This window comes from Xenopus tropicalis, chromosome 10 (assembly GCF_000004195.4).
Source record: "Xenopus tropicalis strain Nigerian chromosome 10, UCB_Xtro_10.0, whole genome shotgun sequence".
NCBI lineage: Eukaryota > Metazoa > Chordata > Amphibia > Anura > Pipidae > Xenopus > Xenopus tropicalis.
Window position 1 is genome coordinate 1,130,787 of NC_030686.2, and position 15,868 is coordinate 1,146,654.

The 15,868-nt window shown below is 64.7% G+C and overlaps 2 protein-coding genes across 5 annotated transcripts in view; both read right to left on the minus strand.

The window, feature by feature from the left end:
- Positions 1 to 15,868, minus strand: part of sox18 (SRY-box 18) — a gene marked incomplete at its 3' end in the record, with an annotated part of 354,190 nt that overhangs the window by 98,493 nt on the left and 239,829 nt on the right.
- zbtb46 (zinc finger and BTB domain containing 46) overlaps positions 883 to 15,868 on the minus strand; it is a 41,499-nt gene continuing 26,513 nt past the window's right edge. For 3 of the 4 annotated variants that reach the window (XM_031894360.1, XM_031894361.1, XM_031894358.1), the window contains exons 4-6: positions 13,160 to 13,435; positions 11,448 to 11,623; positions 883 to 3,276 (exon numbers count right to left, since the gene is read on the minus strand). In XM_031894360.1, the coding sequence (XP_031750220.1) occupies positions 2,908 to 3,276; positions 11,448 to 11,623; positions 13,160 to 13,435 (821 nt within the window). In that variant the 3' untranslated portion in view covers positions 883 to 2,907. The remainder of the gene's footprint in view (positions 3,277 to 11,447; positions 11,624 to 13,159; positions 13,436 to 15,868) is intronic. The other variant, XM_031894359.1, reaches the window with a different exon arrangement.

Below are 15,868 nucleotides of genomic sequence, written 5' to 3' on the forward strand. Positions count from 1 at the left end.
GGCTATTCTGATCATCCTACCCCCCCCTTAACTGCCCCCCCCCCTTAACTGCCCCTTCCCCAGTGTAACCAATCCCAACTGGGCCAGCCTTTCCCCATAACTGAGCCCATTCCCTTTATCAGCTTAGTCGCTCTTCCCTGTACTTTCTCTATTTCATTACTGCCCCCCCCCTTATATATTTATATATAGTGACCCCCCCTTAACTGCCCCCCCCCCCAGTGTAACCAATCCCAACTGGGCCAGCCTTTCCCCATAACTGAGCCCATTCCCTTTATCAGCTTAGTCGCTCTTCCCTGTACTTTCTCTATTTCATTACTGCCCCCCCTTATATATTTATATATAGTGACCCCCCCCTTAACTGCCCCTTCCCCAGTGTAACCAATCCCAACTGGGCCAGCCTTTCCCCATAACTGAGCCCATTCCCTTTATCAGCTTAGTCGCTCTTCCCTGTACTTTCTCTATTTCATTACTGCCCCCCCTTATATATTTATATATAGTGACCCCCCCCCCTTAACTGCCCCCCCCCCAGTGTAACCAATCCCAACTGGGCCAGCCTTTCCCCATAACTGAGCCCATTCCCTTTATCAGCTTAGTCGCTCTTCCCTGTACTTTCTCTATTTCATTACTGCCCCCCCTTATATATTTATATATAGTGACCCCCCCTTAACTGCCCCTTCCCCAGTGTAACCAATCCCAACTGGGCCAGCCTTTCCCCATAACTGAGCCCATTCCCTTTATCAGCTTAGTCACTCTTCCCTGTACTTTCTCTATTTCATTACTGCCCCCCCCTTATATATTTATATATAGTGACCCCCCCCTTGGCACAGCAGTGGGTACCAGCTTGCCCCGCCCCCGTTACAATAACGCAGCCAATCAGGAATATTCATTGCACGGCGTCGCCATTTTATTGTCTGAGAAACGTGTAAGAAAAGAAGAGAAGGTACAATAAATAATGTGTATAGTTCAGCGCAGGGGGGGCCCCTCGGGGGGGGGGCAGGGGGTCCCCCTATAACAGAAGCTATGGACCCCCATTCAGCGGCGAATCCACCCCCAATATTCCAGTTCTTGCATATTTCATGAAATGATATATATATATATATAAATATAAAAAAAAAGCAAAGAGGGGGGTGAATGGGGAATAATAGGGGGGGGGGGTCTCCCTACAATTAGCAGCCAGGCTGGGGGGGGGCAGAGTGATTAACCCTCTGGGCGACAGAGTGGCCAATGGTGCCAATGTGCAGCCACCGGGTGGCGCTGAAGCACAGGCTGTTGGCACCTGGGGGGGGGGGAATGGCCGGAGTGGATCATTATCTCCCAGATGACACGGAGTCGCTGACGCTGGCACCCCATAGGCCGGGCACTGGGGGGGGGAGGGGCTGTGTGTGCAAACGGGAACTCGTTAAAAATAGACACAGAATGAGAGAGCGGGTAAGCCTGAGCCCCCCAGTCAGCTCATATGCCCCCCCCGCCTGTCCCAGTACCACCCAGCCTGCCAGTCCTGGTACCACTCAGTGTGCCCCCATGCCACCCAGTCCCCCACCAAGCCAATCCCAGTACCACCCAGTCAACCCCCGGTGCCACCCAGCCAATCCCAATGCCACCCACCCAACCCCTGGTGGCACCCAACCCCTGCCAGTCCCAATACCACAGCCGGCCCCCGGTGCCACCCAGCCAATCCCAATGCCACCCAGCCGACCCCCGGTGGCACCCAATCCCTGCCAGTCCCAATGCCACCCAGCTGGCCCCTGGTGCCACCCAGCCAGTCCCAATGCCACAGCCGGCCCCCGGTGGCACTCAATCCCTGCCAGTCCCAATGCCACCCAGCTGGCCCCTGGTGCCACCCAGCCAGTCCCAATGCCACAGCCGGCCCCCGGTGGCACCCAATCCCTGCCAGTCCCAATGCCACCCAGCCGGCCCCTGGTGCCACCCAGCCAGTCCCAATGCCACAGCCGGCCCCCGGTGGCACCCAATCCCTGCCAGTCCCAATGCCACCCAGCCGGCCCCTGGTGCCACCCAGCCAGTCCCAATGCCACAGCCGGCCCCCGGTGGCACCCAATCCCTGCCAGTCCCAATGCCACCCAGCCGGCCCCTGGTGCCACCCAGCCAGTCCCAATGCCACCCAGCCGGCCCCTGGTGCCACCCAGCCAGTCCCAATGCCATAGCCGGCCCCCGGTGGCACCACAGCTCCTAATGTGAGAGCTCAGGCCAGTCTCTCCCAGGCAGCTGCCTCGGCTGAAGAGCTAACAGTGCAGTGAGTGCCTAACTGGGGGGGGGGGGGGAGCCATGACAGTTAGTGATACAATGGCAGATATGGGCCGCTGCCCCCGGAGCCTCATTGTAGCACCGCAGCCAATCAGAATAACTGTAAGGGGCTCCCCGGGGCCCAACAGAAGTCAGAAGTCAATGGGCCCCATTCCATGGGCGATTCTCCGCTGGTCCAGAATGTTCTCTGGGTGCCCACATGGGGCGAGCGTGGGGGGGGGGTGCCAGGGGCGATGGGCGCAGCCAACCGGCTCCTCAATCTGATTGTGTTCAGCAATTAGAAAACCTTAGAAACCTCCCGTCCAACAGATTTGCTTAAAAAACAGCAGCTGGGGGGGCAGGTGGGGGGGGCAGGGGAATTGGGGGAGGCAGGGGTATTGGGGGGACAGAGGTATGAAGCAGATGGGAAAGAATATTGGGGTGGGGGGTAGAGTGCCTTAAGCAGTTCGGCTAAAGTTGGGGCCCTGGTATCTGTGGCCCCTGGATGGCTGTTGAGGATACAGGAAGTGGGGCCCCTGAGGTGGGCATAGAGGGGGGGCTGTCCGTAGTGACCCCGCGGCCTGCCTGGGCTCCTGCCACCCCCGGGGGGCGCTCCTGGCAGCGGATCATTAGCTTGCCCAGGGTACCTGTGTAACCCTTTCCTCCCTAGGCTATCCAGGTGAACTCTTTCATCTGCCCCCCGCTCACATCTGGGGTGCAATCCTCAATCTCATCATCCTCCAGTATGACATCATCCTGCGAAGTCTCCGCCTCCTCCTTCCACTTGATGTCATCCTCCTCGTCCCCGCCCATCTCCTCATCCACCTTCAGCTCATCCACATCATCCAGGTAGTGGGCGTCCCCGGGGTACATGCCATCGGGGGAGTGGCCTCCGCCGCCGTGAGCCCCGCCCCTCCCTGCGCAATCCATACAGACGCCGTGCCGCCGGGAGCCGTGCTTGATGCCAACGCTGGCGGCCGACATGAACACGCGGTTACACACCTTGCACACGTACTTCTTATCCTTACTGTGCACCTGGGGGGGTGAGAGAGGGCACACACGTGTTAGTGTGGGGGCACCGGGGGGCTCAGCCTAATTATCAGCCCTTGAGGGGCAGAACCATACAGGACACAGCTGGGGGGGGGGGGCAGGGGGGCAGTTGCAATAAATTCACGAGACTCACCAAAATGGTTTTGCCTTGGGGCCCTCTGGCTTATATAACTGCCCCCCCAGCCCCACTGGCACCTTGCTAAAGCCCCCCAGCCCCACTGGCACCTTGCTAAAGCCCCCCAGCCCCACTGGCACCTTGCTAAAGCCCCCCAGCCCCACTGGCACCTTGCTAAAGCCCCCCAGCCCCACTGGCACCTTGCTAAAGCCCCCCAGCCCCACTGGCACCTTGCTAAAGCCCCCCAGCCCCACTGGCACCTTGCTAAAGCCCCCCAGTCCCACTGGCACCTTGCTAAAGCCCCCCAGTCCCACTGGCACCTTGCTGCTGCCCCCCAGCCCCACTGGCACCTTGCTGCCGCCCCCCAGCCCCACTGGCACCTTGCTGCCGCCCCCCAGCCCCACTGGCACCTTGCTAAAGCCCCCCAGTCCCACTGGCACCTTGCTAAAGCCCCCCAGTCCCACTGGCACCTTGCTAAAGCCCCCCAGTCCACTGGCACCTTGCTGCTGCCCCCCAGCCCCACTGGCACCTTGCTGCTGCCCCCCAGCCCCACTGGCACCTTGCTGCTGCCCCCCAGCCCCACTGGCACCTTGCTGCTGTCCCCCAGCCCCACTGGCACCTTGCTGCTGCCCCCAGCCCCACTGGCACCTTGCTGCTGCCCCCCAGCCCCACTGGCACCTTGCTGCTGTCCCCCAGCCCCACTGGCACCTTGCTGCTGCCCCCCAGTCCCACTGGCACCTTGCTGCTGCCCCCCAGTCCCACTGGCACCTTGCTGCTGCCCCCAGTCCCACTGGCACCTTGCTGCTGCCCCCCAGTCCCACTGGCACCTTGCTGCTGCCCCCCAGCCCCACTGGCACCTTGCTGCTGCCCCCCAGTCCCACTGGCACCTTGCTGCTGCCCCCCAGTCCCACTGGCACCTTGCTGCTGCCCCCAGTCCCACTGGCACCTTGCTAAAGCCCCCCAGTCCCACTGGCACCTTGCTGCTGCCCCCAGCCCCACTGGCACCTTGCTGCTGCCCCCAGTCCCACTGGCACCTTGCTGCTGCCCCCAGCCCCACTGGCACCTTGCTAAAGCCCCCAGCCCCACTGGCACCTTGCTAAAGCCCCCCAGCCCCACTGGCACCTTGCTGCTGCCCCCCAGTCCCACTGGCACCTTGCTGCTGCCCCCAGTCCCACTGGCACCTTGCTGCTGCCCCCCAGTCCCACTGGCACCTTGCTGCTGCCCCCAGTCCCACTGGCACCTTGCTAAAGCCCCCAGCCCCACTGGCACCTTGCTGCTGCCCCCAGTCCCACTGGCACCTTGCTGCTGCCCCCCCAGTCCCACTGGCACCTTGCTGCTGCCCCAGTCCCACTGGCACCTTGCTAAAGCCCCCCAGCCCCACTGGCACCTTGCTGCTGCCCCCAGTCCCACTGGCACCTTGCTAAAGCCCCCCAGCCCCACTGGCACCTTGCTGCTGCCCCCAGTCCCACTGGCACCTTGCTAAAGCCCCCCAGTCCCACTGGCACCTTGCTGCTGCCCCCAGTCCCACTGGCACCTTGCTAAAGCCCCCCAGCCCCACTGGCACCTTGCTGCTGCCCCCAGTCCCACTGGCACCTTGCTGCTGCCCCAGCCCCACTGGCACCTTGCTAAAGCCCCCCAGCCCCACTGGCACCTTGCTAAAGCCCCCCAGTCCCACTGGCACCTTGCTGCTGCCCCCCAGCCCCACTGGCACCTTGCTAAAGCCCCCCAGCCCCACTGGCACCTTGCTAAAGCCCCCCAGTCCCACTGGCACCTTGCTGCCGCCCCCCAGCCCCACTGGCACCTTGCTAAAGCCCCCCAGTCCCACTGGCACCTTGCTGCTGCCCCCAGTCCCCACTGGCACCTTGCTGCTGCCCCCCAGCCCCACTGGCACCTTGCTGCTGCCCCCCAGCCCCCACTGGCACCTTGCTGCTGCCCCCCAGTCCCACTGGCACCTTGCTGCTGCCCCCCAGCCCCACTGGCACCTTGCTAAAGCCCCCCAGCCCCCACTGGCACCTTGCTAAAGCCCCCCAGCCCCACTGGCACCTTGCTGCTGCCCCCCCAGTCCCACTGGCACCTTGCTGCTGCCCCCAGTCCCACTGGCACCTTGCTGCTGCCCCCAGCCCCACTGGCACCTTGCTAAAGCCCCCCAGTCCCACTGGCACCTTGCTAAAGCCCCCCAGCCCCACTGGCACCTTGCTAAAGCCCCCCAGTCCCACTGGCACCTTGCTGCTGCCCCCAGTCCCACTGGCACCTTGCTAAAGCCCCCCAGTCCCACTGGCACCTTGCTAAAGCCCCCCAGCCCCACTGGCACCTTGCTGCTGCCCCCAGTCCACTGGCACCTTGCTGCTGCCCCCAGTCCCACTGGCACCTTGCTAAAGCCCCCCAGTCCCACTGGCACCTTGCTGCTGCCCCCAGTCCCACTGGCACCTTGCTGCTGCCCCCAGCCCCACTGGCACCTTGCTGCTGCCCCCAGCCCCACTGGCACCTTGCTGCTGCCCCCCAGTCCCACTGGCACCTTGCTGCTGCCCCCCAGCCCCACTGGCACCTTGCTAAAGCCCCCCAGCCCCACTGGCACCTTGCTGCTGCCCCCCAGTCCCACTGGCACCTTGCTGCTGCCCCAGTCCCACTGGCACCTTGCTGCTGCCCCCAGCCCCTCTGGCACCTTGCTGCTGCCCCCCAGTCCCACTGGCACCTTGCTGCTGCCCCCCAGTCCCACTGGCACCTTGCTAAAGCCCCCAGCCCCACTGGCACCTTGCTGCTGCCCCCAGTCCCACTGGCACCTTGCTGCTGCCCCCAGCCCCTCTGGCACCTTGCTGCTGCCCCCCAGTCCCACTGGCACCTTGCTGCTGCCCCCCAGTCCCACTGGCACCTTGCTAAAGCCCCCCAGCCCCACTGGCACCTTGCTGCTGCCCCCCAGTCCCACTGGCACCTTGCTAAAGCCCCCCAGCCCCACTGGCACCTTGCTGCTGCCCCCAGTCCCACTGGCACCTTGCTAAAGCCCCCCAGCCCCACTGGCACCTTGCTGCTGCCCCCCAGTCCCACTGGCACCTTGCTGCTGCCCCAGCCCCACTGGCACCTTGCTGCTGCCCCCCAGTCCCACTGGCACCTTGCTAAAGCCCCCCAGCCCCACTGGCACCTTGCTGCTGCCCCCAGTCCCACTGGCACCTTGCTGCTGCCCCCCAGTCCCACTGGCACCTTGCTAAAGCCCCCCCAGCCCCACTGGCACCTTGCTGCTGCCCCCCAGTCCCACTGGCACCTTGCTGCTGCCCCCCCAGTCCCACTGGCACCTTGCTAAAGCCCCCAGCCCCACTGGCACCTTGCTAAAGCCCCCAGCCCCACTGGCACCTTGCTGCTGCCCCCCAGCCCCACTGGCACCTTGCTGCTGCCCCCCAGTCCCACTGGCACCTTGCTGCTGCCCCCCAGTCCCACTGGCACCTTGCTGCTGCCCCCAGTCCCACTGGCACCTTGCTAAAGCCCCCCAGTCCCACTGGCACCTTGCTGCTGCCCCCAGCCCACTGGCACCTTGCTGCTGCCCCAGTCCCACTGGCACCTTGCTGCTGCCCCCAGCCCCACTGGCACCTTGCTAAAGCCCCCCAGCCCCACTGGCACCTTGCTAAAGCCCCCCAGCCCCACTGGCACCTTGCTGCTGCCCCCCAGTCCCACTGGCACCTTGCTGCTGCCCCCAGTCCCACTGGCACCTTGCTGCTGCCCCCCAGTCCCACTGGCACCTTGCTGCTGCCCCCAGTCCCACTGGCACCTTGCTAAAGCCCCCCAGCCCCACTGGCACCTTGCTGCTGCCCCCAGTCCCCACTGGCACCTTGCTGCTGCCCCCCAGTCCCACTGGCACCTTGCTGCTGCCCCAGTCCCACTGGCACCTTGCTAAAGCCCCCCAGCCCCACTGGCACCTTGCTAAAGCCCCCCAGCCCCACTGGCACCTTGCTGCTGCCCCCCAGTCCCACTGGCACCTTGCTGCTGCCCCCAGTCCCACTGGCACCTTGCTGCTGCCCCCAGTCCCACTGGCACCTTGCTAAAGCCCCCCAGCCCCACTGGCACCTTGCTGCTGCCCCCAGTCCCACTGGCACCTTGCTAAAGCCCCCCAGCCCCACTGGCACCTTGCTGCTGCCCCCAGTCCCACTGGCACCTTGCTAAAGCCCCCCAGTCCCACTGGCACCTTGCTGCTGCCCCCAGTCCCACTGGCACCTTGCTAAAGCCCCCCAGCCCCCACTGGCACCTTGCTGCTGCCCCCAGTCCCACTGGCACCTTGCTAAAGCCCCCCAGTCCCACTGGCACCTTGCTGCTGCCCCCAGTCCCACTGGCACCTTGCTGCTGCCCCCCAGCCCCACTGGCACCTTGCTGCTGCCCCCCAGCCCCACTGGCACCTTGCTGCTGCCCCCCAGTCCCACTGGCACCTTGCTGCTGCCCCCCAGCCCCACTGGCACCTTGCTAAAGCCCCCCAGCCCCCACTGGCACCTTGCTAAAGCCCCCCAGCCCCACTGGCACCTTGCTGCTGCCCCCCAGTCCCACTGGCACCTTGCTGCTGCCCCCAGTCCCACTGGCACCTTGCTGCTGCCCCCAGCCCCACTGGCACCTTGCTAAAGCCCCCCAGTCCCACTGGCACCTTGCTAAAGCCCCCCAGCCCCACTGGCACCTTGCTAAAGCCCCCCAGTCCCACTGGCACCTTGCTGCTGCCCCCAGTCCCACTGGCACCTTGCTAAAGCCCCCCAGTCCCACTGGCACCTTGCTAAAGCCCCCCAGCCCCACTGGCACCTTGCTGCTGCCCCCAGTCCCACTGGCACCTTGCTGCTGCCCCAGTCCCACTGGCACCTTGCTAAAGCCCCCCAGTCCCACTGGCACCTTGCTGCTGCCCCCAGTCCCACTGGCACCTTGCTGCTGCCCCCAGCCCCACTGGCACCTTGCTGCTGCCCCCAGCCCCACTGGCACCTTGCTGCTGCCCCCCAGTCCCACTGGCACCTTGCTGCTGCCCCCCAGCCCCACTGGCACCTTGCTAAAGCCCCCAGCCCCACTGGCACTTGCTGCTGCCCCCCAGTCCCACTGGCACCTTGCTGCTGCCCCCAGTCCCACTGGCACCTTGCTGCTGCCCCCAGCCCCTCTGGCACCTTGCTGCTGCCCCCCAGTCCCACTGGCACCTTGCTGCTGCCCCCAGTCCCACTGGCACCTTGCTAAAGCCCCCCAGCCCCACTGGCACCTTGCTGCTGCCCCCAGTCCCACTGGCACCTTGCTGCTGCCCCCAGCCCCTCTGGCACCTTGCTGCTGCCCCCCAGTCCCACTGGCACCTTGCTGCTGCCCCCCAGTCCCACTGGCACCTTGCTAAAGCCCCCCAGCCCCACTGGCACCTTGCTGCTGCCCCCAGTCCCACTGGCACCTTGCTAAAGCCCCCCAGCCCCACTGGCACCTTGCTGCTGCCCCCAGTCCCACTGGCACCTTGCTAAAGCCCCCCAGCCCCACTGGCACCTTGCTGCTGCCCCCCAGTCCCACTGGCACCTTGCTGCTGCCCCCAGCCCCACTGGCACCTTGCTGCTGCCCCCCAGTCCCACTGGCACCTTGCTAAAGCCCCCCAGCCCCACTGGCACCTTGCTGCTGCCCCCCAGTCCCACTGGCACCTTGCTGCTGCCCCCCAGTCCCACTGGCACCTTGCTAAAGCCCCCCAGCCCCACTGGCACCTTGCTGCTGCCCCCCAGTCCCACTGGCACCTTGCTGCTGCCCCCCCAGTCCCACTGGCACCTTGCTAAAGCCCCCAGCCCCACTGGCACCTTGCTAAAGCCCCCAGCCCCACTGGCACCTTGCTGCTGCCCCCCAGCCCACTGGCACCTTGCTAAAGCCCCCAGCCCCACTGGCACCTTGCTAAAGCCCCCCAGCCCCACTGGCACCTTGCTGCTGCCCTCAGTCCCACTGGCACCTTGCTGCTGCCCCCCAGCCCCTCTGGCACCTTGCTGCTGCCCCCCAGCCCCACTGGCACCTTGCTGCTGCCCCCAGTCCCACTGGCACCTTGCTGCTGCCCCCCAGCCCCACTGGCACCTTGCTGCTGCCCCCCAACCCCACTGGCACCTTGCTAAAGCCCCCAGCCCCACTGGCACCTTGCTGCTGCCCCCCAGCCCCACTGGCACCTTGCTAAAGCCCCCCAACCCCACTGGCACCTTGCTAAAGCCCCCAGCCCCACTGGCACCTTGCTGCTGCCCCCCAGCCCCACTGGCACCTTGCTGCTGCCCCCCAACCCCACTGGCACCTTGCTGCTGCCCCCCAGCCCCACTGGCACCTTGCTAAAGCCCCCCAGCCCCACTGGCACCTTGCTGCTGCCCCCAGCCCCACTGGCACCTTGCTAAAGCCCCCCAGCCCCACTGGCACCTTGCTAAAGCCCCCCAGCCCCACTGGCACCTTGCTAAAGCCCCCCAGCCCCACTGGCACCTTGCTAAAGCCCCCCAGCCCCACTGGCACCTTGCTAAAGCCCCCCAGCCCCACTGGCACCTTGCTAAAGCCCCCCAGCCCCACTGGCACCTTGCTAAAGCCCCCAGCCCCACTTTTGCAGCCCTCCAGCACCTGCTGACTGGGGCAGAGCAGTGGGGGGGGGGGGGGTGTGACAGGGCTGGTACGGGGCAGTGCCAGGCAGTTGAGGGGGGGGGCAGGGCTGGTACGGGGCAGTGCAGTGGGGGGGGCAGTGCAGTTGAGGGGGGCAGGGCTGGTACGGGGCAGTGCCAGGCAGTTGAGGGGGGGGCAGGGCTGGTACGGGGCAGTGCAGTGGGGGGGGCAGTGCAGTTGAGGGGGGGCAGGGCTGGTACGGGGCAGTGCCAGGCAGTTGAGGGGGGGGCAGGGCTGGTACGGGGCAGTGCAGTGGGGGGGGCAGTGCAGTGGGGGGGGCAGTGCAGTTGAGGGGGGGCAGGGCTGTTATGGGGCAGTGCCTGGCAGTTGAGGGGAGGGGGCACGGAGGGAGCGCTGGCACCTGTGTTTGCCCCCCGGGGATTCTGCACAACTCACCTGTGGGGGGGAGGGATGTATCACTAATGGGGGAGGGGCAAGTGAAAGGTGAGACCCCCCCGTACCCCCCAGCCTATGCCCCCCCAGGGCCGGATCACGGCACATAATGCCAAGGCGCCAGACGCAGGGACAGATGGTGCAATTACAGCGGAGACTCTGGGAAGGGGCCGGCTCAGCTGCCATGGCAACCGCAATACAGGGCTAAAGCACCAGGTTCTGCCCCCAACATACAGTCTGGATACGGGGGGGGGGGCATATACTGGGTCTGCTAATATAGGGGTCTCCCAGCACCCACACAGCCCTCCTGCCCTTACCCAGCACCCACACAGCCCTCCTGCCCTTACCCAGCACCCACACAGCCCTCCTGCCCTTATCCAGCACCCACACAGCCCTCCTGCCCTTACCCAGCACCCACACAGCCCTCCTGCCCTTACCCAGCACCCACATTGCCCCCTGCCCTTACCCAGCACCCACATTGCCCCCCTCCCTTACCCAGCACCCACATTGCCCCCCGCCCTTACCCAGCACCCACACAGCCCTCCTGCCCTTACCCAGCACCCACACAGCCCTCCTGCCCTTACCCAGCACCCACATTGCCCCCTGCCCTTACCCAGCACCCACATTGCCCCCCTCCCTTACCCAGCACCCACACAGCCCTCCTGCCCTTACCCAGCACCCACATTGCCTCCTGCCCTTACCCAGCACCCACACAGCCCTCCTGCCCTTACCCAGCACCCACACAGCCCTCCTGCCCTTACCCAGCACCCACATTGCCTCCTGCCCTTACCCAGCACCCACATTGCCCCCTTCCCTTACCCAGCACCCACATTGCCTCCTGCCCTTACCCAGCACCCACACAGCCCTCCTGCCCTTACCCAGCACCCACACAGCCCTCCTGCCCTTACCCAGCACCCACATTGCCCCCTTCCCTTACCCAGCACCCACATTGCCTCCTGCCCTTACCCAGCACCAACACAGCCCTCCTGCCCTTACCCAGCACCCACATTGCCCCCCGCCCTTACCCAGCACCCACACTGCCCCCCGCCCTTACCAGTGTGTGCCTCTTCATGTGTTCCCTCCGGGTGAACTTCTTGCCGCAGATCTCGCAGGGGTAGGGCCTCTCCCCCGTATGCGAGCGCATGTGGCGCTTGAGGATGCATTGGTGCATGGCGGAGAAGCTGCAGTACGGGCACTTGAACTTCTTGCGGATGACGGTGAACTCATTGACTGGGGGGGAAGTGAGAGGGTTAGGGAGGGGCAGGAGGGCACATGTAGGGCATCCCCCCCCCCCACTATGTGCCCCCCACATGCCCAGCATTCAGGGCGCGCTATTTAGTAAATCCTGCCCTAATCTGCCAGGGTGGCACAGGCAGGGGATGCTGGCAATTAGCCCAGGGTGGCACAGGCAGGGGATGCTGGCAATTAGCCCAGTGTGGCACAGGCAGGGGATGCTGGAAGTTAGCCCAGGGTGGCACAGGCAGGGGATGCTGGAAGTTAGCCCAGTGTGGCACAGGCAGGGGATGCTGGAAGTTAGCCCAGGGTGGCACAGGCAGGGGATGCTGGAAGTTAGCCCAGTGTGGCACAGGCAGGGGATGCTGGAAGTTAGCCCAGGGTGGCACAGGCAGGGGATGCTGGAAGTTAGCCCAGGGTGGCACAGGCAGGGGATGCTGGCAGTTAGCCCAGGGTGGCACAGGCAGGGGATGCTGGAAGTTAGCCCAGTGTGGCACAGGCAGGGGATGCTGGAAGTTAGCCCAGGGTGGCACAGGCAGGGGATGCTGGAAGTTAGCCCAGGGTGGCACAGGCAGGGGATGCTGGCAGTTAGCCCAGGGTGGCACAGGCAGGGGATGCTGGAAGTTAGCCCAGGGTGGCACAGGCAGGGGATGCTGGAAGTTAGCCCAGTGTGGCACAGGCAGGGGATGCTGGCAGTTAGGCCAGGGTGGCACAGGCAGGGGACGCTGGCAGTTAGCCCAGGGTGGCACAGGCAGGGGATGCTGGCAGTTAGCCCAGGGTGGCACAGGCAGGGGATGCTGGCAGTTAGGCCAGGGTGGCACAGGCAGGGGATGCTGGCAGTTAGGCCAGGGTGGCACAGGCAGGGGATGCTGGCAGTTAGGCCAGTGTGGCACAGGCAGGGGATGCTGGCAGTTAGGCCAGTGTGGCACAGGCAGGGGATGCTGGCAGTTAGCCCAGGGTGGCAGGGAGGGAACATTGGCTACAAGCAGCCTGGGGGGTCAGAGCAGATTAGGGGTGCATGTCCCCCCATGCCAAGGCATTATAAGCGTGTCCGGGGCCAACCTGGGGGGGGCACTGCCAAAATGGGGGGCTGGGTACTGTAATGAGAGGCTTACTGGGCTGGGGGCAATAACAGCAACTAAATGCCCCCTAATGTGTCTGTGGGTGCAGAGTCAGTGGCATAAAGGGGGCAGCCGACATTAACCCCTTCCCTGCCACACACAGATACAGCGCCCATTACAATCATCAGGTTCCAGTAACACAATAACACAATGAGGGCAACAATTCCCTACAGGTCTGATTTTGCCCCCGGGGGTATTTGCACTGGGGTAGGTATTGCTCCTGGATGCCAGACCCACTCTGTGCCCGTTATGGGCCAGCGAGCGAATATGCCCAGAATATACCCAGGGAAATGGAATCATGGGAAGAGGCCCCCCTGCATCTCATATTGGGGGGGGTCGGCTCAGTACCTGTGGGGAATTGCTGCTGCCCGGGGGGGGGGGGGGGCAGAGAAATAACAAGAGAGGCACTTACGGGAGAGGGAGTGGGTACCTTTGGGCAGGTATTCGAACAGCAGGGAGCTCTCCTCCCCTAGAACGTCAGCCTTTAGGGCCAGGAGGCTGTTCTTGCTGAGCAGCGCAGAGCGCAGGTTGGTGACTTGCCCGTGGCCCTCCTCCTTCTCCAGGCTCAGGGGGTGGGGCAGGTAAGTGGCCTCCCCGCCCTGCAATGACTCCTCCCCCTGGGAGTAAAGATCCACTCGCTCCTCTCGGCTGTCAGAGCTGCCCGGCTCGATCACTGTCACCTCGTCACCTGTGGGGGGCAGCACAAGGGTAAGGTGGGGGCAGCACAAGGGTAAGGTGGGGGCAGCACAAGGGTAAGGTGGGGGCAGCACAAGGGTAAGGTGGGGGGCAGCACAAGGGTAAGGTGGGGGCAGCACAGGGGGTAAGGTGGGGGCAGCACAGGGGGTAAGGTGGGGGCAGCACAGGGGGTAAGGTGGGGGCAGCACAGGGGGTAAGGTGGGGGCAGCACAAGGGTAAGGTGGGGGGCACAGGGGGTAAGGTGGGGGGCACAGGGGGTAAGGTGGGGGCAGCACAAGGGTAAGGTGGGGGGCACAGGGGGTAAGGTGGGGGCAGCACAAGGGTAAGGTGGGGGGCACAGGGGGTAAGGTGGGGGCAGCACAAGGGTAAGGTGGGGGGCACAGGGGGTAAGGTGGGGGCAGCACAAGGGTAAGGTGGGGGCAGCATAAGGGTAAGGTGGGGGGCAACATACACAAAGCAAATAGTCCCCTTTACACATACAGGGGGGCAGGTCAGGGGCCCATCCAGGTAGAAAACTGCCCCCAGTGAGCCCCAGGGTAGGTGGGCAGCTGCCTGACAACACCGGGGGGGCCGTATGCACGAGGCAGCTGGGGAAGCCATGAATAATAGAGGAGCCCAATATAGCAGCAGGCAGGGGTATGTACACGGGCTGAATTACCCCCCTGCCCCAGACTGATGGATCGCCCCACACACAGGCTGAATTACCCCCCTGCCCCACACACAGGCTGAATTACCCCCCTGCCCCACACACAGGCTGAATTACCCCCCTGCCCCACACACAGGCTGAATTACCCCCCTGCCCCACACACAGGCTGAATTACCCCCCTGCCCCACACACAGGCTCTGGGCTCCATGGGGCGGGGGGCACATATATGTACAATCCCTTCCAGCAATTATTTAGAATTATTACTGCCCCCAACACACTCAGCACAGAGCCCCCTAGGGCTTTATATCCCTATTAATAGTCTTCCCCCCCCTTCCCATTTAGCCTTGCCCCCACCCTTCCATTATCTGACACCCCCCCCCCTCGCCCCCAGCACTAACACACCCCACACCCTCCATAACAATACCCTCTTACCCCTGGGAACGACACTCCCAGCAATGACAGGGTTGGGAGTAACAGGATACAGGTTGGACCAGTTTCCCTGACACCCACTCGGTAACTGCCCCCCATCCTCTCTCATGGGGGTATCAGAAAGCCCCCCTGTGTGAGGAGTCACATGATTCTTTCAGTTTGCTCCTCCCAGTCACAGGTGAGCTAAGGCCCTACTGATCCTCTAGGGGCCCCCATGTGTCCCCCCCAGCACCACTTCAACTTGTGGGGCCCCCATGTGTCCCCCCAGCATCACTTCAACTTGTGGGGCCCCCATGTGTCCCCCCAGCACCACTTCAACTTGTGGGGCCCCCATGTGTCCCCCCAGCACCACTTCAACTTGTGGGCCCCCATGTGTCCCCCCAGCACCACTTCAACTTTGTGGGGGCCCCCATGTGTCCCCCCAGCACCACTTCAACTTGTGGGCCCCCATGTGTCCCCCCAGCATCACTTCAACTTGTGGGGCCCCCATGTGTCCCCCCAGCACCACTTCAACTTGTGGGGCCCCCATGTGTCCCCCCAGCACCACTTCAGCTCCTGGGGTCCCCACCTGCCCCCCCCAAGCACCACTTCAGCTCCTGGGGCCCCCACCTGCCCCCCCCAAGCACCACTTCAGCTCCTGGGGCCCCCACCTGCCCCCCCCAAGCACCACTTCAGCTCCTGGGGCCCCCACCTGCCCCCCCCAAGCACCACTTCAGCTCCTGGGCTCCCACCTGCCCCCCCCAAGCACTACTTAAGCTCCTGGGGACCCCACCTGCCCCCCCCAAGCACCACTTCAGCTCCTGGGGACCCCACCTGCCCCCCCCCCCCAAGCACCACTTCAGCTCCTGGGGCCCCCACCTGCCCCCCCCAAGCACCACTTCAGCTCCTGGGGCCCCCACCTGCCCCCCCCCAAGCACCACTTCAGCTCCTGGGGACCCCACCTGCCCCCCCCCCCCCCAAGCACCACTTCAGCTCCTGGGCCCCCACCTGCACCCCCCCCCAAGCACCACTTCAGCTCCTGGGCCCCCACCTGCCCCCCCCCCCAAGCACCACTTCAGCTCCTGGGCCCCCACCTGCCCCCCCAAGCACCACTTCAGCTCCTGGGGCCCCCACCTGCCCCCCCCAAGCACCACTTCAGCTCCTGGGCCCCCACCTGCCCCCCCCCCCCAGGACAGTATTAGCCCTGCCAGTAAGGGTGAGGCAGGAACTGGGTCCCATCCGGCTTTATCTTTCTGGCACACACAAGGTTAACCCGTGGCCCCTCCCCCACCAGGGATCTGGGTGCCACTAGCCGGCCGGCCGGTATAATTAGGGCAACTTAAATCCAAAATGGGGACTTCCCACCCGGGA